This window comes from Rattus norvegicus, chromosome 4, assembly GCF_036323735.1.
Source record: "Rattus norvegicus strain BN/NHsdMcwi chromosome 4, GRCr8, whole genome shotgun sequence".
Lineage (NCBI taxonomy): Eukaryota > Metazoa > Chordata > Mammalia > Rodentia > Muridae > Rattus > Rattus norvegicus.
Window position 1 is genome coordinate 131,964,969 of NC_086022.1, and position 22,337 is coordinate 131,987,305.

At 45.3% G+C, this 22,337-nt stretch overlaps 1 protein-coding gene across 8 annotated transcripts in view; it reads left to right on the plus strand.

Moving 5' to 3' along the window:
• Window positions 1-707: 707 nt before the first annotated feature.
• The window catches only part of Mitf (melanocyte inducing transcription factor), a 212,115-nt gene continuing 190,485 nt past the window's right edge, over window positions 708-22,337 (plus strand). For 2 of the 8 annotated variants that reach the window (XM_039107089.2, XM_063285575.1), the window contains exon 1: window positions 710-1,007. In XM_039107089.2, the coding sequence (XP_038963017.1) occupies window positions 904-1,007 (104 nt within the window). In that variant the 5' untranslated portion in view covers window positions 710-903. 8 annotated transcript variants of the gene reach the window in all.

The window sequence follows — 22,337 nt, forward strand, 5'->3', positions numbered from 1 at the left end:
GGCATGCAATGTTAGGACAATCTCATTTGAACTCCCAGCCAACTGAGAAATTGAAAGCAGACGGTGGTGAGCTGTTTGGTTACTTGGTGCCTTTTAAAATTAACTGAATCTTTCAAGTGCTGCTTTAGATTAGAGGTGACTAATTGGATAAAAGGAAAGAAGCCTTTCAACGGATGAAGAGTATTCTGGGAGCCCAGAAGGAGTTCCAGAAAAGGAAGGCACAAGAACAACTCCTCCAATAACGCTTTCATTATAAAAGTGAAGTTTCCAACACTCTGTTCCAATTGAGGACAAAATGATGTGTCGCTGCAGCCCAGAAGAGCTCGGGGGCGAATAGAAAGCACTTTTATTTTTAAAATGGGCTTTAACTCTGACCGAAACTTTCTAGCGTCAAAACCCCTTAGTGTTTTATTTTTTTGAATGAACGCTCCGAGTGTCTTCGCAGATGTCTAAACCAGGAGGGACAGTAGAAGCCCAGACTGAGTCCGTTCTTATTAATATTAAACAGCCAGGTCTGTATCCTTGAGGCAAACGGGAGAGACACGGAGAGGAGCTGCTGACATTGACAAGGAATCCAAACAGGACTTGCACTATCGGTGTACACCACGTTGCCTCTCCCCGGTTTGGCCTTCTGGGAATTGTAGTTTTGCGGAAGCTGATATCCTGGAGAGCTGGTATGCTGGGCCTGGGCAGAACCACAAATCCCAGAGCGCACCGGGCCCGGCCCCTCCCGCCCTGGTGTGAGAGTAAACTCACCGCGCCGGGGCGGGCAGCGGGCTAGCGGGCTGAGTGGGGCACTGAGCGGGGCGCGCGTCTTGGGGTACCCGAGGCCCTCCCCATCTTTGTCAGGTGCCCGGGTTCTGGTCCAAGTCCCAAGCAGTGGAAGGCGGGCAAGCAGGAGTCATGCAGTCTGAATCGGGAATCGTGGCGGATTTCGAAGTCGGGGAGGAGTTTCACGAAGAACCCAAAACCTATTACGAACTCAAAAGTCAACCTCTGAAGAGCAGGTGAGTGGTGACAGCTGGAGGGAGGCGCGGCAGGAGGCCCAAGGGCCCGGCGCCTGCTACCCTGGGAGGAGAACAGCCAGTCTGGATAGCTCTGGGACAAGGACCCCGTGCCCTTGCTTGGGGTACAGGGCGACCTAGCCCCTGGCATTTAGGGTCCTGCTCACAGATGACTTGCTCGCATCCCAGGTTATCTGACAGTGGCACTCTTGGGACACCGTGAGTCTCTTGGGATGGGTCATCCAGGCTTGGGGACCCTTGACTGCAGATGCCAGCTGCTGAGCTGGATGGGGGCTGGGGCGGTACCCGGCGCGAGGTGGGGTAGGAGGAGCACCGGACAGGGACGGTGATCTGGTGCTACCAGGAGTAATTTTTCTGAAGATCCTAAGCAGGCTGATGGGCTCCGAGAGGGAGAGCCTGGGGTGGATGGAGATCTGATGCTTCAGGGTAGCAATGAACTGGCCTTCCCTTGTAGTCTAGCCCCCCTGGGACATACTACTTAGAGAGACCTCTAAGTGAAGTTCACCTGGCTTTTACCTTCCACCTCCCACAGAACAGCACCCGCGCCCTGGGCGGGAGGTAGTGTGTGTGGGGTGGATGGGGGGTGGGGGGGGAGGTTGCGGGTGGGCGTGTCTCCCCATTCTTCCTTGCAAATGCTAAAGGAAGGGAGGGAGCAATTAAGCTATCTTAGAGGCCTGTGGTGGTTGGGAATGATCTCCTTGGCAGCTACACACATTTAATTCTCCAGGTGCTTCAAGAACTTTGGGCTTGGAGTGAAGATGCTCTCTAGTCTGGTGCCTCCTAACAGTCAGTACCTCTGCAGAATTGTTATCCCTCACACCACCCTTCATTGCTACTTGTCTGGCAGAATTGGTTATAACTCTCCTTGGTCACTCTGGACCCTTGAAGCCCTTTTTATTTGTAATGTTTATGGAGGGAGGGGGTAGTCACTGGAATCTGTGACTTTGTTTCTACCCTTTCGGTTGTGAGATGAAGTAAGGCTAACCCAGGAAGCATCATCACCTCGACTGTCTAGGGTCTGGATGAGTGAGGTCTCCACTTCCTACCTGGCAAAGGGGCGGAGGGCCTCCCTTTCAGGAGCCAGGGAGGCAGAAGTGAGGGGCAGAATCCTTGCTTTGGGAGAGAAGGAAGCTGAGTCTTAACTGCTGGAGAGTGGAGCCAGGTTCCTTTCCTTCGGGGCTGGGGCAGGACCTTGAATCCAGTAATGGGAACAAACTCTGGGAAGAGTTTGCTCTTGCTCGAGCAGGCTTTTTGTACATGCTTGTGGCAGAGTGGAAGGAAATGTGTTAGGCATCAAGATGCATAAACTCAGCCTTTCACTAGTGGCTTCTTTTCATAAAGGCTATTTGTATGTGACCGTAGATGGGGTGTATTGGGTGCTCTGAGTGACACTGTGTAAGGCGTATTGTTGGTTATGCTCACTAGAGCTTTATCTGCATGTGGCTGAAGGGACCAGTGTTTTACTGAGCAGTCCCTGCTTTTGCTTCTATAAGCAAATGCTTACAAGGCCAGAATGAGGGGGAGTGTGTGTGTGTGTGTGTGTGTGTGTGTGTGTGTGTGTGTGTGTTGCTGAAAGAAATGAATTAACTGTGCTGTTCGAATCATTTGGATGGTGGCTGTTACATTAAATGAGTTTTAGGGAGTGAGGAAAGTACCTTTGGGGAAAACCAACGAGTGCCCTGACACTCACGTAGAAGGATTTGGTTCTATTCTTTCTCACAGTCAGCAAGAATGGCACACAAGAGCACGTGTCCTCTGGAGCTAGCTAGCTAGCACAGAAGGAAAAATGTGGGGATGTGGGCATAAACAGCTTCACACGTTAGTACGAGCAGCAGGTGCCAGGTATGCTCTTTGAAATCGACCCATTAAATAAAATCTGTGAATAATTTTCTGGAGAGGGTGACATATTGTTTTTGACCGTTGTCCTAATGATATTACCATTGACATTTGTTGTGTGACTTTAAATGCAGTTCAGGGCCTTCTCATTGCTTGCAATTGAAGTCTACTGGGGAACCCTTAAAGTCCTGGTTGGAAAAAGGTTGTAATGAAAACTTGCAGATTCTCAAAACAAGGACATCCCACTGTATTGTCTCCATCAGCAATTCTCAACCTGCGGGTCGTGACCCCTGTGGGGGCTGTTGTATGACCCTTTCACAGGGGTCGAATATCAGCTATCCTGCATAATCAGATATTTACATTTATGACTCAAGGCAGTAGCAAAATTACAGTTATGAAGTAGCAACAAAAGTAATTTTATGGTTGGGGGTCACCAGAACATGAGGAACTGTATTAAAGGGTTGCAACATTAGGAAGGTCGAGAACCACTGGTATAGATTGTTTCAGGATTCACCCATTTCTTGCCTATTTCTCTGCTCTGACTTTGACCAAGTCAGTGTCAGTTTTTGCCTGAGTTATTGCAGCAATCTCTTAGCTCTCTCAACGTTGGCCCGTTTTAGTACCTTTTAAATTTAGCGCCCAGCGTTCTTATTAAACTGATTTTTTTCTTTTTTAAGGCTGAGACCTGACTCAGTAACTTGTGTGCTTGCCACACGACTGTGAGGACCTGAGTTCTTTTCCAGGAGCCCACATGAAGAAGGCAGGCATGGTGCTTGGCAGTTGTAACCCCAGACCTGGGGAGGCGGAGATAAGCTTACTGGCAAGCCACCTATCTGAATTAAAAAGTCACAGATACAAGTGAGAGACCGTGTCAAATTACCAAATGAGGAGTGACTGAGGGAGACACCCGAGGTTGATCTCTAGTCTTCTCATGCATGCACATACACACAGACACACACCCCAGTACACAGTCTACCTGTGCATACATCCGAACATGTATACACACATACATGTACACAAACCCCAAATCAGAGACTCTCAGCCATCACTGTGGGAGGGAGTTGTGGGTAACTGTTAGCAGGTAGATCCCAGGGATGTGCTAGCTTCTTTACATTGCACAGGGCAGCTTCCACAGCAAAGAATCATCTGGCCCTGTGCTAAAACTCAAGTTAGATCATGCTGTCCTCTCCAGTCAAAGCCCTCCACAGCTCTTCTTTATATTTTCAGTCCTTCAAATGGCACAAGGCAGTATAAGTGTCAGGCTGCCCTTCAGCTCTGACCTTATCTCTCGCCACTTATCATTCTCAGAAGAGCCAGGCTTTTCCACCTTTGGACATTCATTCATTGCTCCTGCCTCTGCTTGGACCTTTCTTTGCCCAGACAGCCACAGCTGTAGTACTCACTACTCCATCAACTCCTAACTTTCCTTTTCAATGTGCCCTTAATCGTACAGATAGTGTGGCCTTCTGGGACCATGTGTTATAATTACTCTCCCTCCAAGCTCTCAGTCTTCCTTATCCGGCTGTGTTTCTTTCATAGTGTTAATATTGGAATTTACAGTGTAATTTGTGTGTGTGTGTGTGTGTGTGTGTGTGTGTGTGTATGTGGATATATAAATGTGGATATATATGTGGATATGTATGTGGATATATATACACACACACACACACACACACACACACATATATATATATATATATATATATATATATATATACATACATAGGCGCATATATATACTTCTGGGCTCCAAGGTGGAAAGGATTTCTCTATGTGTTTTGTTAACTACAGAGTCACCAGAGTCTAGAACACTCAGTCACAGGGCTCTTGTTGTTTGGAGATGGAGGCTTCTTTACTGTAAAGAGCTGTTCACTATATAGGATAATGTTTGGTAGTACTTATTTGTTGGACACACGCTGCTCTCTCCTTCAGTCTGTCACGCTTGCTTTATGTCTTCATAGTCACTATTGTGTTCCTTTGGAGATAAATTCCCAGCAGGGTTTCTTCAAGGATGAATTTCCATATTCTTCCCTGGGGCTCAACCCAGATATTCACGTATTTGGAATATGTTGCTGAACTTAGATTCCTTGAACCTCCTCTTGGGCAGACTGACCAGGTTAAGTGTTGTAGGATGAGACCCAGGAGAACAGGTCCTCATGATGAATGGTGTTTTCCTGGGAATGGTTTCTCCACAGTGGGTCACCGAAGAAACAATCGCAGCAGACCCAGATCCACACACTGTCAAGTCAAGTCACAGGAGGGAAATGCAGGGCTGCTCTTGAGCTCCGGGGCAAGCGGGCTATAACTCTTTTGGACACAGTGGTGTGGCCTGCGGTCTTGATACTTTGTTCTGCAGAAGCCCAAGGCTTTGTAGTTGCTGAAGCCCTTTTCCTGGGCAGACTTAGGAACTGGCTTCATTGGGCCCTGGTTTCCTCCTACAAATTTTACTGCTGTTTCGGACAGTATTAAATTTCCTGCAGATTAGAAATGGGAATGTGAGCGAGTGCTGAGTTAATCACGGCAAGATGGGTTGCTACAGCGGTGCCAAGTGTGGATTCAAAGAGAGATGTGTGGAGTTTGCATAAGCCTGTGGGTTAAACAGAAAGAGAGACTGCTCTGTCCCACACACACCACAAGCACACTGGCTTTCCCAGTAGAGAGTTCCCCTTCAGGTTTTACACTAAAAAGGTCCTTTAATTTGATAAAATAATAATCTGTGCTTAGCAAAACAAAACTGTCAAGTTGATCTCAGTCTCTCCCTCTCCTCTCTTTTCTCTCCCTCCCTCCCTCCCTCCCTCCCTCCCTCCCTCCCTCCTTTCATCCCTCCCTCCTGTATCCCTCCATTCCTCTCCTTCTCCTTCCCAACTTTTGTTTGTTTGTGGATATTTTCTGTTTTGTTTTGTTTGTTTGTTTCTGATTTTTCTCTTCTGATCTGTCAGGGCACCGTTGGCTTGAAGACTGAAAGCCTCACTCTGTCATTGCGTTTTCCCCTAACTAGCTGGGTGACCTTGGACAGGCCTGGTGATCTCTAAACTTGGTAGCCTTCTCCCTAGAGAGAGTAAGAAAATTAACAGCAGCATGAGCTTTGGGGTCGTTGCTGTCACACGGTCATCCTTCAGCAAGTGTGTGTAGATAGGACTCTTCTTCCTTCGTGGGCTCTGACACTCTGGAATGTGCGTGTCTTTAGTGCATTGCGGCTCACTTCTCCAAGGCCAGTGCTGTTATGTAATAAAACTTCCTCAATCTTACAAGTTCTGTTTTGCTTTCCTTCTCACAAAGTGTTCAGAAATTTGTTTTTACATTTTACATTTTTGATCCATCTGATAACAGTTTATAGGTGAAAGACTGGCAGAAGGGGCATCAGCACACAGATAAAAATCCCTAATCGGCATGTGTTTCCAAGTCTGAGCATACCCAGGTTAACAGCAGTAATGATGGCTAACAGAGACTTAGTATGTGCCGTGTGCCAGTCTCTGTTCAGAGGGTTTTTACATGAATGAGATATACTTAATCTCAGGCTTCTGAGATGGCTCAGGCTAAGGCTCACAACCAAAAAGATAAGATAGGCTTAATCTTCCCAAAGAGGTGCTTACAACTAAGAACAATGGTGGTACTAATTATGGTGTTAAAATTATCTAGTCCTGACTGTATGCCAGGGCCTCTTCTGAACATAACTTGTGTGGACTCAGTTAATTCTCACGTTAGCCTGAGGCATCTGTATTTTTATTTTCCACCTTTTTTTTTACAGAGGGAAACTGAGGCATACCAAGCAGTAGATAAGGCTCCTATTTAAACAGGGTGGGGGGGTCTAGTTGACCTCCCAGGCTCTTATGAATTAGTGTGCACTGTCCTGTACAAGGGAGTGTGTGTGTGTGTGTGTGTGTGTGTGTGTGTGTGTGTGTGTGTGTGTTTGTGCAGAATCCAAACCTGCAGCCAGAATGTCCAGTGGGGTGAGGGTTAGAGCACACGTCCCATTCAGTGACCATACAAGGCAGACTGTGACCTGCTGTGGGTATCAGCAATGGGGATTTATTAGAGGAACCTGCGTTGGTGTGGTGTGGGCCAGTGGTTCTGTGAGTGAATGAGGGAATTTGAGTTTGACCTTCAAAGTGAAGCAATACTCAAACAGCTGAGAAGGCGTGAGATGGCATGAAGGGGCTTGCTCCTCAATGCTAGCAAACGGTGGGTGCAGGTGGGCAGGTCTAGGGGATCATGGTAAGCGTTTGGATCGTGGCTTGGCCATTTAGCTAGAGCATCTGGCTTCAAGATACATCATCTCGTGGAATTGCCATTAACCTGGCTTCAAGATGGGACCAGTAGACCATATCTTCTTGAAATTGGTGTAAGTTTTAAAACAGGCAAAGTCTAGCCCGGAGTATAGCCCATAGTATAGCCTTTGATAAATGATAGCAGCTCTTTCTTTCCTGGGAAAATTAGTGTGTAGCATTGTCTCCTCCTCTCACCAATAAGTCAGCTCTTATAGAATCATAAGCAGAATAAACCAGACTGAGGTGCCTCAACCTGGCAGATGTTCCAGCCTCATTATGCAGATGAGGCTTGTGTATGATTAGACAGAACACTTGATTAAAGTGGGATTCTAAGTGTTGGTTTTGCCTGTTACTGGAGATTTCCTCTTCCCCGAGTGCTCCTATTTATAGAGTTTCTTTAAGTGTGTGTACATTTAATTCCCTTTGAGTTCTGCAGTGCAGTTTGCACAAGCTGATGCCTAGCTCTGCTCCAGTTGTGCAAGAAGTGGAAAATATCCTTTTTTAGAACAGGTCACATGTGCTTTACTGTCAGGGATAGGACCTCAGTGTAAAAAAATGTATCTTGGGACAAATCAAAGTTACTAAATTTCTCTCTCCAACTGCTTTGTTTCAGAACTTGTAGTATTAGGATAAATAACAGGACAAAAAAAAATCCTTGGTTACTATTCTTTCTTTGGTCAGCTGTCAAGGACAACAAGAAAGAGTCCCACTTGTTTTTGTGTGTGTGCTTATGTGCGTAGCAAGCATAAAATGTGCTGTACTGTTAGGTTCGTCTAATTGAGGTAAATCATAAAAACATGTTTAGCCACTCTCCAAATGTGGATTATTTGGAGGAAATTGTCAAGAAGGCAAGTCAGAGACAGTTACTGGTAATCACAAGCTTTCAGTATTAGAAGACAGTGAGTGTATGGTTTATTTAGAGAGTTTTCTGAGTCTTAATACTGTGTGGCCTGGGGAGCAAAGTTACACCAAGACACGAAGTCTGCCCTTTCTGTGGCGGTAGGGCCAGATTCTCTGCTATAATTTCCTTTCTTTGCTTCTGGTGTCAGCATTTCCCAAGGCTCACTTTGGCTTCTTACCATCAGTAAGCCCATTTCTCCAGGTTGCTTCATAAACACAGGTCTCTTGTTTCTCTGTTTAGTGTTTTCCTCTGTGTTGGGTCAAGCATGCTGTGGAGGATGAAGGGGTTATCCCTTGCGGTGTTCACATGAGGCCCTTGTCCTGAGATTCCAGTGACTCCTTTCCTTATGACTGCTGGGTACTTTTCAAGTGCTAGATGCTGTGGTCCAGGCACACAGACACGACAGATATGGCATTGTTGGTGCTTTTCTATTAGAGCTGGAAGTTGGGTCCGGGTGGGCTGAACAGCAGGGCTCTGGGGGAGGGGAATAAGGGTACTTGGTAAGAAAAGAGTCACAGGGCTGAATGTCCTACCTCAACTTCATGAGGGCCCTCTCATGGCTCCCTAAGTCCCTGCGCGTCAGTCACTCAGTCACGTTAAGCAGGAGCACAGCTCTGGAGCCAGAAGGAGCTGGTTGTGTTTGTTTCCCTTCTTACGCCTCCATTCCTTTCTCCCCTTTTCATCAGTCATTTATTAAGCATTTCTACTATGTTGGGGCGCTTGCTGGCTGCAGGGAATGAGATGCAAATTAGATAGCCATGGTTTCTCCTAGCACCGTGCTTCTCTCTTGGAGGTAAGGACCTCTAAGTTAATAATGAACCAAAGACTCCAACAAGGTAATTTTTGCGGTGAAAATTAAGTGGAGTGTGTTATTGGTGGAATGTAACTGAGAAAGAAGCAACCATTGTGGGGTCCCACGGGTGGGGAAAGCACCGTGAAAGAAGTGCTTTTGAAGTAAGACCTGACATAATGGAGAATGCCTGACACAAAGGTGCTACCTCTCTGTGACTTTGTCCAAGTTACTCAACCTCTCTGAACTTCAGGTTCTACTCCCTTGAGTAGAACAACTACTTTGCAACGTTTCTACAAAACTAAAAGGTTTTGAAATGTTTAAGAAGTAGCTAACATCAGGCTGGTGGTAAGTAGAATTCCCCCTATACCTACTTAGGACTGATTGAAGGTTAAGACAGAAAAGCAGAGAAGCAATAGAAATGAATCTTCGTAATGAATCTTTGTTGTGAGTATTTATAGCTTGTTTTTGAGTTTTTTTTCTTAGTATTGGATGAGTCAGGTTTCATGCTTATCTTTGTAAAATTAACCCCCGACTATGAGTGGAGATGGGTCTTGCTTTTTATTATTTTTTTATTTCCTTCAGAATGGTCTGGCTCTGTGTGGTTGTCCCCCTGTGTCTGCACTGAAGTCACATTTGACCCTGCCTAGCCTAGGAATGGGCTTCTGGCTTGACCTGGGGTTACATTTTTGGGTGTAAAGGTAAAGTCTGAGAAAATGAGGATTCAACAGCAAATCTCATAAAACCTGCCCATCTTCCTGACTCCCAGCTGGGAGTCTCAGCACTGGATCGTGCCTTCAGACATGAAGCGTTAGTGCTGGTGCAGAAGTGAAAAAAGAAGCTGACTTCCTACGCTCCTCCCAGCTCTTGTTCGCTGACATCCGCAGACGGCAGCTTTTTAAAGCGGCCTCTTTAAAAACAGTCCTTTTTGAAAAATCATTTGGACTTCGATAGCTGTGTTCTTTCATTCACACACACTCGGAATGACAGCTTTTAAAAGGAAAGATCCTACATCGTTAGAAGGCAAATATTTTCAATCTAAATCGGTGAGTTCAGGTCTAGGGGAAGGCAGCGATGGAGTCTGGTTCTTCTATAAGAAGCTGTGTCTCATTGAGCAACTTCAGGAAGATGTGTGTGGGCTTTGCCTTCCCCTACCCTGCCCCTTCCCCAATGTGAGTCACTTGCTGAATCACCCACACAAATTCCCTCACTTTCCATCTGATCAAGGACATCATTGGAAAAAGTGGCTTCCTGCCCTATTGGAAACACGCACAGCTTATATTTGAGGCTGTATACTTTCGTCAGGAAAAGTGTGGCTCGTCTGAAGGAAACTAGAAGGCAGAGAAGATCTATTTGGTGTAATGGCTGGGGTTATCTATGAACTTACAAAATGACAGTCAGACTCACTTCACTTCCTTTTTACACGCGAATCACACACGAGAATCACAAACATGACCTTCTTATTTAACTGAGGCACCGGAACCATCCAGGTAAAGTCTGACAGAGGACCTAGACGTCATGTGGCCTTCACTGTTCTTCAGGCATGACGAAGGACTCTCCCAAACTAGCAGAGATGGCACTCTACAGTTAAGTTGGTGAAGCCACACATGGTTATGTCCGTGGTCAAGTCTAGGCTACCTTTATCTTTCCGTTTTCAGCAGAAGTAGAGTAAGTCACTCCAGGAGCAGCTTTCCCCTGTTGTATTTCTGAGCCTGCAGATTGGCACTGTACAGATTCAGTACATTGGTCAGTAGAGCCCTTTGCAGCCAACCAATCTATACTGCAGTTGGCTGAGAATAACCGAGAATAATTATGATAGTATGACCAGTTAGTTAAGAGCCCTTTACTTGCAAAGGAATGGGGTGACTTCAGCGGTGCCCTCTTGAAGAGTCAGTTGTTAAAGTAAGCATTCACAAGAGCTTAGGTGGACCATGGCCACCAACCATGAGCGGCTGGTGCAGTTCCTTGTGACATGCGTGTCTGCCCATTTGCTGCAAGGAGATACACGTGGAGAGTTAATTCGAGAGGCTGGCCCCTGACGGCAGTGTCCCAGGCAGCCAGACTGCAGACTTTTTGGAACCACACCTTGCATCATTCATCATAGCATGGTAATTTCCCCTTGTCATTCCACTAATAATATTTTGTCTAGGTAAATGCCGGGTGAGCAAACATCGAGTGACAGGAGCTTGGAATGCAGTCCCAGGGATGCAGATTACAGGTAGAAGCTTTGCATTGAGTTGGAAGTGAATGAGAGAGCTGACTGGGTTTGCTTGGACATCACAGCAAAGTCACTGAAATGCACAATTTAACAGGAGCTGAGTGACAAAGTCAGTTAAGGGAGGATTTTTTGCAGCGGGGTGGCAAGGGGAGGTTCAGTGATATTCTGTGGTACTCCATTGACTTTGGAGTCTTTCCCTTGTAACCCCTCTTTGTCTCTCTTGACCACACACACCTGGCATCATTCCAGTTAGTTCTCCTTGGCAGCCAGCCTCCCTTCCCTTACATATTTCTCCTACTGGACAATCTCTTTTCACCTATGAGTTTCTCCTTTTCCCAAGTTCAGTTCCTCTCACATGGTCAGTCAGCCCTTAGAGTTGAATTTCATGATCAATGCCTGGTCGCATGCCCTTAGTTTCTTTCAGGGATGTGCTGAATAGTGAACCCTAAGTGGACCCCAGGATTTCCTTGGGTACTGCATATCACTCATGTAGCTCTGGTAAAGAACTTTCTAGAGAGAACTACCCTTCTTCCTGAAACAAACAAACAGGTGATGGTTTTTTATCAGTGATCATTGATTATCTTGGATCTGACAATACAAAGAACACTCCATAATTTTTCCTGAAGGCATTCTGTATCAGGGAACTTTTCATTTGGAAACAGCAATCCAAGAATAATTTAACGTAGAGGTATGGGATTTATGGGAATGTACGTGAACAGTGATCTTTAGTAAGTGTGTATCATTCAAGTGCATACCACACTCTGGATGGGGGACACCTGGGGTGTCCCATCCCACTTCTGATCTAGTAGCCTAGGATAGGGTCGGAAAAGTCACATTTCTAAACAGGTTGGTAACTGTTGCTCTGGTGAGGGCTTGGGCTGGAGGTCACACTTTGAAAACCATGAATAGGTGGTAGAGGGTAACTTTTCTCAATGAACTTGAAATAGAAAACTTGCAAAGACTTTGGCTATAAATAATGTATAATGACAGGTTCTGTCAGGTGACAGAACATTCAAATTAATTATGTTTAAGTAGAAAAGGAAAATGTTGGTTCCATGACACAAAAGTCCAGGGGTATGGACGACAGGTCTACCTAAGAGTGTGGCTTGAAGTTCATCTATCTTTACTCCCCTAAGGACTGGTTCACATCTCAAAGTGGGGGGAGTTTCTTCCCAGCTCTGCGAGGGTGGAGCTGGAAGCAGTCTGCAGTCACTTGACTGAGAGATTGGGTTGAGAAACAGGGTGATGGTGGTTTGGGGCACGTCCACATGACCGAATTGTTTTCCACAAAACTTCTGCTGAATAAAACGTGAAATACGACTTTCGGCCTGTTTTCCCATCTCTAATGAATTCCAGACAGTTTGTAGAGTGTGGGAGTTTCCAAAACAGAGCGGTGGAGTGACTGGGCCCAGCCAGTGTCCTTTCCATGGCACACAGGCAGCCCCGGCATAGAAGCCGCTTCCTCTTTGTTCTAAACCTCAGCACACTGCTCCTTCCTCTGATTGGGGGGTCGGTGGGGGGTGGGTGGGTCTGTGAAGAAGGAAGGACAGGGCCAATGTTGGGTCAGACAAATTAAGTTCCTAAGAAAGTTCCAGACTCTGGATTTACCAGAAATACAACCTGCGCCTGTGTTTAATCTACTTAGACCCAAATGTTTTGGATTATGTGTTTTTGCTGTTGTTGCCCAATGAACTTCTCCAGAGAAAGAACCATCATCTGCTCTTACCATAAACTGGTTAAGAGTTTTCACCACTAGTTCAGGAAGTCTAAATTTAGGAGAACGTGGACTTGAACTTAAATCTCACTTTTGCCACCCATTAGCTGAGTATCCTGAGCATGGTATCCTGGGTATGGGGGCGGGGGGCTCCAGCATCAGTGCAGGACTGAGAGGAGCTAACAAGCGGGTAACACCATGAAGTTATAGGGTAAATGAGTAAATTAGCAGACTTGAAGGGGCGGGTGACATAGGTCAACCAGTAAATGCTTGCTGCTTGAGCGTGAGGATGAGTTTGGTCCCCAGACCCCTTGTAAGAAATGGGGGCATGGTGGTGTGCGTTTGTAACTAAGCCTTAGGAGATAGAGAGAGATGGATCTAAGGGATTTGCATGCTAGAGGGCTCAGTCTACTTAGTAAGCTGCAGGCCAGTGAGACCCCACCCACCCACCCCAGAATAAGTGGATAGCACCCGAGGAACCATAGTCTGGCCTCCATTTGCACCTGTACACATGAGCTTACACACGCGCCCCCCCCCCACATATGTATCAGTACATACATGAACTTTCTCACATACACATACAGAAATGTGAAGAAACATGTGAGTGAAGCGGTCTACCTGAATCCTGTCAGTCCCTCCTGGTTTCCTTCACTCATATCATCAATTAGGTTTTTACCTTGAAATGAATTTTCAGTTTTGACACCATAATAAGGAAGGGATAACCAAAGGCAGTCAAGAAGAGAACTAAGTCCATAGAAAAGGACTAAACCGAGAGTCGTGTAATCAGCATTGGGATCTCTGAGAGTTGAGCCAGGTCAAATAGTGGGGAATGGTGGGATGCCTCAGAGGGAGATATTTAAGGCTGGCACGAGCTATTTACATACAAGGCGTTGTTACCCCTTTGTCGCCAGTGCAGTCTTTGTCTTTATCAACATGTTTCCTTTCATCATAATTATAGAGCATGGCTGGGTGGAGAACGCACAAGAAGAGGCACTAATTGGAGTTGTGCAATATCATGGAAGCTGACTGCACTGCTGTTGTCTGTACAGCCTCCTGTGATTGCTAACTGTCCCTATCCAGTCTTGTTCATGATGACTTCCTGCTCTCCGGCCACACATGTTAAAACCATCATCTTTTTTACATAGTCATATGTATCCAGTATCAGTCAGAAGACCTCATATGCCCAAACTTTGGGATCCTTTTATCTTCCTGTGTGCCTTGGGAGATTAGACACTGAGTTTTAAATGTCATTGCTCTACACCCGTATGCTTGTGTTTCTTGACCCTCACAATTGTTCTCTCCTGAAAGCGGTGGTTAACCTAGTCTTTAGAGAATAGAAAGGAGTTAACCTTAGTAGTAACTATCTTTCTTAGGTTTCATCACATCCTAGGTATATGTAAAGGCCTTCATCGGTTAGTGACCAGTCATGTTCCTGGGTACCAGGATGCTCATCTCCTTGACTTTGTGAAGTAATGACATGACAAGTAGAGAGAGATTACAGCAGATTCAGGTGTGGCGATGCACACCTACGATCCCAGAACTCCAGAGGTTGAAGCAGGAAAATCTTGAATTCTAGTCTGCATGAGCGACGTAGCAAGACTCTTATTTCAGTTAACCAAACCAAATCAAGCAAAAGCAGAAGAAAGGACTGCGTTGTGTGCCAGATGTAACTGCTGCTCTTACTCTGTGCTGGTTATGGGCCATCCGTGCCCACTACAGCTGTCTGCACTGCCTGTGCTTCCACTGATGTCTTTGCAATGGGAATGGAAGAGCTGGAAAATCATAGAAATGTCCATCTGCAGGAGCTGTTGATAAGTACCAAAGTCCCAACCGGATCTTCTGTGGCTGAAACACACAGACCGTATGGCTGCTCTCCAAATGTGTATGGGCATATGCAGCAGAATTTTGAGCCCATCGTAAGCCTGAATGAATTTAAGAGTCTTTCACACCTCTTCCCTCAACTATCTGCTGTTATTATGTAGGGATGGGAACAGATTTACCAACCATTTAATGTGTGTATGTGTGTAAATAGTGTATGTATGTATGTGTATACATGCATACACACGTGCACGCACACACACACACACACACACACACACACACACACACACACAGTTTCTACCTGAACCCTGCTCTACATCCTTAGGACCAGTATTCTTCAGGGTAGTTGCAGCCTTGCTATGGGATTCCAACCAGTGCAGTTTTGTTTCTTAGGGAAGTAATCCCAATCCCAAGTATTCTAAGGATATAAGCAGTGTGAGCTTTCTTTCTTTTCATGCTGTTGAAGCAGAGGTACACAGAGCCAGAGCCAGGCTCTTTGGGGTCAGGTCAATGTGTTTGGAGAAGTCTTTGGCACAGGAGAGGATGGGGCCTGACAAAGGCTGCTTCAACCCACCACGTCTGAACCTGGACCTTCAGCGAGAAGAGTGGGTGACTACGTGGAGAGTTAGGGACACAGTGAGAAGGGAGAAGCAGGCAGCAGTGATGAGAAAGTCGTTCTGGAGATTGTCAGGGTAGACTTCTTTCTTTCTTTGGCATCTGGCTGGGTGGATGTTGAGAGGTATGTCTCCTGCTCCGATTGCTCCGAGTCTTGGCTCGGGAGTTCTTTGTAGCACCCTCGGTGTATTTATTTTGCTCTTCTAGGTGAGGGCGTATCTCCCAACTACTGAACACCCAGCGCATGAGGAAAGGATGGGTGAGCCAGCATGAAAACGGCTGTGCTTGGCCAACGGATGGGTGGCTTGCAGAGGTCTTTCTAGAAGAAATGAGCCTGCTTGGTGGTTACACCACCTACTCTAGAAGTAAAAATCACTTTAAATGGTATTCACTGAGGGCATCCTTCTTGTACTGAGGGCAAGCAGTTGTACACAAAAGTCTTATTTTAAAAATTATCAAGCTCCTTACAGTAATACATAGGCCAGTGGTAACATTTTCTTTCCCCCTTTCTCTGTCTGTCTCCGTCTCTCTGTCTCTGTCTCTCTCTGTCTCTGTCTCTCTCTCTCTCTCTCTCTCTCTCTCTCTCTCTCTCTCTCTGTGTGTGTGTGTGTGTGTGTGTGTGTGTTTATGACTGAGTCCCCAGGAGAACAGAGCATTTGTTTTTGGCCATGTCAAATGCCCAGGACACTGAGTGGTCACCAGATCTTTTTTGAATAAAGAATAACCAAAGTGTGTTGGGAGGATATAGCTTACTTGCTAGAGTGTGTGCGTAATGTGTATCATACACAATGCAGGGTTCAAGTTCCAGCACCAGCTAAAACCAGCGGTGGAGCATACATCTTCAATCCCAATTCTTCAGAGGTGGAGGCTTGAAAGTCAAGGTCATCCTTGGTATAACTTGGAATACATAAGAATCGGTTTCCAAAACTAAAGCTACAAGAAAAGCTGGAATGGGAATTGGATAAAGTCTTTTTGGTGGATTCAAAGCTCTTCTGGGAAATGGGAGGAAATGGTTTCAGACGTTACCCTTACTAGCTATCCTCCTTGTTAGATATTTCTGAGTCGAAGTTTTCTCTCCTGTATAATAAGAATAACAATAGAATTTCCTTCTTGGGCCAGCAATGATAACATGGTATCTTTGGTCCTCAGAGCGGTGAATGAGTAGACAGAGAATTGCTGTTGCTGTTGGTGCTAAGAGGGGCAGTACATTGCAGCCAGCACTCCTTAGTTTTGGTGGTCATGTTCTGTAAAATCACTAAAAAACATCAAATTTGTAAATATTGAATTACTCCTAAAATGAAGTAGTTTCCTGAGAGCACCTGGTCCCAAATTTTTTGTTAACCAGTCAAGGCATAATATGTGTTGAAGACACTGTATTTTATGGATGTTATTGACTTATTAACAATGAACTGACAACAACACTGTACCTCATATCTGAGCTTATTTTGCTACCTGTATTCTTTCCCCACCTGGCAGCTCCTTAGCATGTAACAGCACAGGGAAGGCAGTGGCCCAGCCTTGGCACCCTGCCTGGAGCTGTTTAAGTAGTGGGGTCACCATCCATCACAGAAGCACAGACGCACTGACAGTCTGAGAAAGGATGCTTGTCTACAGAGGGCTATGATGAGCATGGAAAGAGGGAAGCAGGTCCTAACCTCATTGACCTCAGTGGGGAATGTGTACATTGGGCTGCTGGGATTTTTTTGCTATTCTACATTGTCAATAACTAACCACAAGAAAGCTGTAGATGTTGATATTTGTGATTATAGATATTAATCACTGACTGAATTTGAAAACGGGAAACCCATGGATAATGAAAATTGACTTTGCTCGAAATGCTCTTCTTGCTGCTATATTCCTACAGCTCAGATGAAGGAACTCAGTCTTCCATCTTGCCTGTTTGTCTGCTCTAAACATGATCGTCATGATTGCCAAATTGTTCATATTTTCTGTTCGTGTATGGTACTTTTGACTTTGGCACAGTTCCCTTTGCTCTTGGTTTAGGAGGGTGGGATATGAGAGTCAAGTCCTGTGTGTCGAGGGAAGGCAGAGAAGCTACGAGGTCTTTACTGAAGAGTCCAGGAGAAAACAGGTGGAGCCTTCCAAATGCTGGCGAGGACAGGGCCGAGGTGCCCGGGGCCGGCTGGCTCAGGGCTGGAACTTACAGGTGGTGATTTTGAGGGCTGGGGATTTAGCTCAGTGGTAGAGCGCTTACCTAGGAAGCGCAAGGCCCTGGGTTCGGTCCCCATCTCCGAAAAAAAAAAAAAGATTAGTGCCACAGGTGGTGATTTTGATTTCCTCAAGCGTATTATAGTTATCAGCTGTCACTGTTGTAAATGTCAGCTTGAGTACCTGTTAGTAGCGCTGGGGACTCTTCTAGAAGGAGGCAGAGAGGAACTGGTTTCAGACGTACACTTTACAAACAAGAAAATACAAAAAGCCACCAGTAATAGCAACAGCAGCCTCTTCTAGTATTTGTAAAGCCCCTTTTTATTGCTGGAGTCTTGGGTTGTAGTTTGGCTTGTCTTTTCTTGTGTGTTTGGGTACTATAGTACTATACAAAGTGTGTGTGTGTGTGTGTGTGTGTGTGTGTGTGTGTGTGTGTGCGTGTGCGCGCGCACACCTTAGTCCTGGAGTGAGAAAGATTGCCTGTGTTATTTTCTTCTACACTATACTGTGTTAGAAACTGAACTATCAGGAGCAAACAATTTGTACCTAGGTGAATTTTGAATGCATCAAGCCATCTGCTCTCCACCAGGTATGGCATTAGATGTGTAAGACACTTCGTATAGTATAATTCTGCCACGAGATTGGCAAGCTCCCATTTTAGAGATGAAGACGTGGAGGCTCGCCTATCTTCTTTTCCTTAGCTATGTTAGGAAAGATGACATCCAGATGTAAGCCTAGGACTGTCTCAATGTGGGTACCCACCTCTTTCTCCATCATGCTTCGGAATGAGTGCTGGAGATGTTGTGGTTTAGAGGGAGTGGCAGGTGTGATCAGGGGTGACAACTCATTGTTTTTGGAATGGAAAGAGGACTAGGTTTCTGATGAAGTAAAGACCAAGGACTCAGGGTGTGGCCGAACATCTGAATCCAAGGTAAATAGATCTATGTATTAAAGGTGCTCTCAGCATTTCAGGATAAAAAGTCCTTTGTTTTCCAAGCTGCTTCTGCAGAAGGAAGGGGAGATAGGGTATGATGGCTCCCAGAAAGGTAGCAGAAGACAGGATGTTGGCTGCTTAATCACTCTCAAGGGCATTGTGGCCAAGTTGTTGGTTTTCCCTATTACTTCTTAAAGCTGTTCTTTGAGTCTTGCTTCCTGATGCCTTCAAAAGCCTTGTAGACACACCCCAGCATCATATCCACCACTGGTCATGTATTCCCTAACATCTTGGTGTTTTTCACTGATTTCTTTCTTCTCCTCACCCCTACCAAACTTGTTAATTGCTTTTCTTGTGTGCCTTCATAAAGTTGTAGCCAGTGTGTTCCCTTTTGGACTGTTTATCTTCGACATGCCAGAGTTCTTGAAACATTGTAATGTTGTGTAATGAGCCTAACTTCTGCCTTGACATGTGGGTGTTAAGCGCATTAGTCATTGCAAAGCATTGAGTTAAATATTTTCAATAAAAGGTTGTAATGATCTAACAGAGAGGAAGAAGCTGTAAACTGGCCGGTTGATGGCTTTAATGGGGAGCCATGTACTTAGTGGGTTCCCCAAGCAAGTCAGGATCCATAGCACAGATACACAAGCCTTCCTCTGTGTAGTGGGAGAGGAGAGAGATGGACAGTTCAAAGGGACTTTATTGTCACACGTGAAGAAAAGCACCAACTGTCCAAGTTTCCAGAGCTCTTGCTCCTGAGTCCTTATCTGTCACGTATCTTTAACTCCCACAGGAAATGTTAGAGCCTTCTGGGAGACATTATCGATAGGGACTCTTGGGCTGTGTCTTAAGCCTCATTAAAGGCCCTTAGCCTTGTAATAATGATCAGTCAGTATTGGAGAGCCGTGAGGGAGTTCTCCACAGCACTGTGGAAAGCCAGAGCTGAATGAAAAAACGCCTGCACCTATCGAGTTGGTTTTATGAAGAGTTTTGGGCAGCATTACTCACTATGAAACTATGTTCCTGTTACCCTGGTTTATCTCCACAGACGTCTCTCCATGGCAGAAGGTTGACTTCTTGTCTCTCCGTGTCTCTGGGCATCTGAAGATGGTTGAGGTACATTGCTTTGGTCCTTTCTGGGGAGTGTATCACAGCCACTGACCTTTCCGAAATATTGTCTAGAGGAGTGTGTCGGTAATTGCTTTGTTAGGATGGTGGGTCTTGTTCCTGGAGTTGGAGGTTTAAATGAGATCGTGGGCTACTACTCCTTTTCCTTGCCAGAGATCTTTAGTTGTTTTGTTAAAACAAAAACAAAACACCCCTCAGATCTGTGTACCTTTTCCTTCCTAGAGAGTTTGCAAACAAGGCGGGCTGTTTTCATGTCTAAGCAGTGTCTGTCCGTGGCTGCTGTTGGCATAGCTCAGCACTGGATGTTTTCAAAGCACATCTGAGTAGAATCATTTCACTTCTGGGAATCCTTTTCTTCTGTACGGTGGCATCTTGTACGTATTGATCACTGTTTTCATGATCTAATAGGCAATTGATGATACTTTTGGAATGGAAGGGTTTGTGGAGCGGAGATCTATTCTCACCTTTGTGTCTTTTCCTTCTGAGTATGAATGATCTCTTGTCCTCCTGTGTAACACACGTCACATTTATTTGTCTTCCCCATCCCCTGAGTCTATAGATGAGGGCACACTTTTGAATGGGAGCCCAGTAACCTGTTGATGTAAAGTACCTTTTACCTTTTAAGATTACCATCGTTAGCACCTCCCTCCGTCCTGGCTGGGCTCCCTGTCATTTTAAGCAGGCAGCAATTACAGGTTTGCTAAAGAAGCTGGCTTCTGCTGCCAAGGCTCCTATTAATTATCACTCTATCTCTAATTTAGCCTTCCCTTGTTGAGAGAAGGCACATGTGAGCCTTCTGCTGAAGGGCTGCATTGAAAATCTCCATAATAACCTTCTTTCTGAGGCGGTTGTGTGGACTCTATGTTCAGCCAAAGGGCCAGGGTGGCCCTGGTGAGTGTTTTCGTCTTTCTTCCATAGGTTGTTTGGTTGTTCATGTTTAGCATGGTTGGTTTTATCCTTCTGATTCTGGCCTGAGTAAGAATCAAATAAGCCTTTACCTTGGGATCTCAGACCTATTTCCCGTCTGTTGTTGAATCTAAGATGAAGGCAACTTGAAAACATATAAGCGATTTTCCCACCAGCTGATTCCTCTGTGGGTGAAGAGTAGAGGACGATGGAATTGACCCTATGCCTCTCTTCCAGAAGGTAATGTACAGATGTTACCCAGAGCATGATAGCACATATGGTGACCAGGGAGTGTATCCTAGTTACTGCTTCTGGTTGCAAGTGTGTGTGTGTGTGTGTGTGTGTGTGTGTGTGTGTGTGTGTGTGTGATATGTCATTCTTTATTTAATATTGGACTTTTTCTCTCACTGCTCAGAAGTGTCTGGATTGCTTTTGTTTGTGTTCAGAAACATTGAGTTCACTTGTCTCAGTGAACACTCTTTTAGAAGTTTCTAGGGCTTATTTGATCAGGTCTGGAGTGCTTACGCTTCCTTTCCCACTTTTTCTCATGTTATTTTTGGCACTGCTGGTGTTGGAAGCTGGGGAAGTGATTCACTGCAAAGTGAATTAATTTTCCACGTTTTTGTGATGCGCTCCCCAGTCGCCCCCTGGTTTCTGTCCCTGCTGAGATGACTCTGCACTTACACTGCTGTCATCCTTGTTGGCTCAGACAGAAGTGCTGATGTCACTTGGATTTCTTAAATTACAGCTGCTAGGAATTAACAGAAATTGTAAAAGTAGACCACTTCCTCATTTTGCTTCTTTCTGGACTAATTATTGTCCTTCTAAGTCCATGGGGAGGTTAGGGACTTGGAAGCAAATTCTGTCTTAGAGTTCAAAAGGCAACTTTCAGGTTTCTTTCTCTATTACTCCAAAGACAGTGTAGCCCTTAGGAAGGAGCTCTGGCCTGCCCTTCAGTAACCCCAGCCTGGCTCTTCAGAATCTTCCAGGTTGGACCATTGGACTTGTCTTTTCTCCTGGGTGAAGAGTTTCTGACAACTTCCCTTAAGTAAGTTTCCTTATATAGAATGTTTTTACTCAAAGTCTTTTGCCAGCTCCAGACTGTTTTTGGTATGAGGTGAAAGTTCTAATTTGTTTGCTGATGTTTTTGGAGCCTTTGCTCCTTGAGTGTTCTCATCTGACCCCTTCACTCTCTCCTTTACTTTACCACCAGCACACATTTGTTCTCTGGTCTCTCCACTCCCACCTCTAATATCTGGTTGCTAGGCTTCGGGCTCTCTTCCCTCTTGTCTGGTGGCTTGAGGGATGGATGGCTCTAAGAACCTGTAGGGGAATTCCCCAGGGTTTGGATGGGGGCTGTGCGGCTGCCACCTGGAGTGAGCATTCAGGATGGCCATGCCCTGTTTGGCTCTATTGATTGAACTGAGCCCCGTGGAAGCAGAAATAGAAGGGTTCAGCATTCGCACTTTCCTGTGTTAAGGTTTTTGCTTATTTTGTGTATTTAGAAAAAGCATCCATTTGCAAACTGCTGACTTACTATTTTCTCTGGAATGGAAACTATTTGGATTATTTCAATGACTTTTAGCTAAGACTTGTTTGTCTACAGAATTAGTTTTGTTTTCTGGTATCCTGTTTAAATTAAGACCAGAATATGTCTTTTTTTTTAATTTATGGAAATAAATGTTTCTTGGTGCTTGAGAATTACCCAAACCAATGTGCATTTGAAATACCGTGTTTACTCCACAGAATCAAAATAGAAACCCTAAAGTGGAAATTACAGATATGTAAATATTTCTATCTTGGGACATTTGCTTTCTTTGAAATTTTTTCTCTTGATTAAAACATCTTCAGATTTTAGAGTACTCCCTTTCACAGTTCATTTTCTCACTAACCCATTTCTCTCTCTTTCTTTAGAGGGGTGGGGTGGGGTGGGAAGTAAGGTTCAATGGCAGACCTGTGGGTGGAAGTCATATGTGTTCTTTGAGTGTTTGCCATGAGCTGGTGATGGGAGC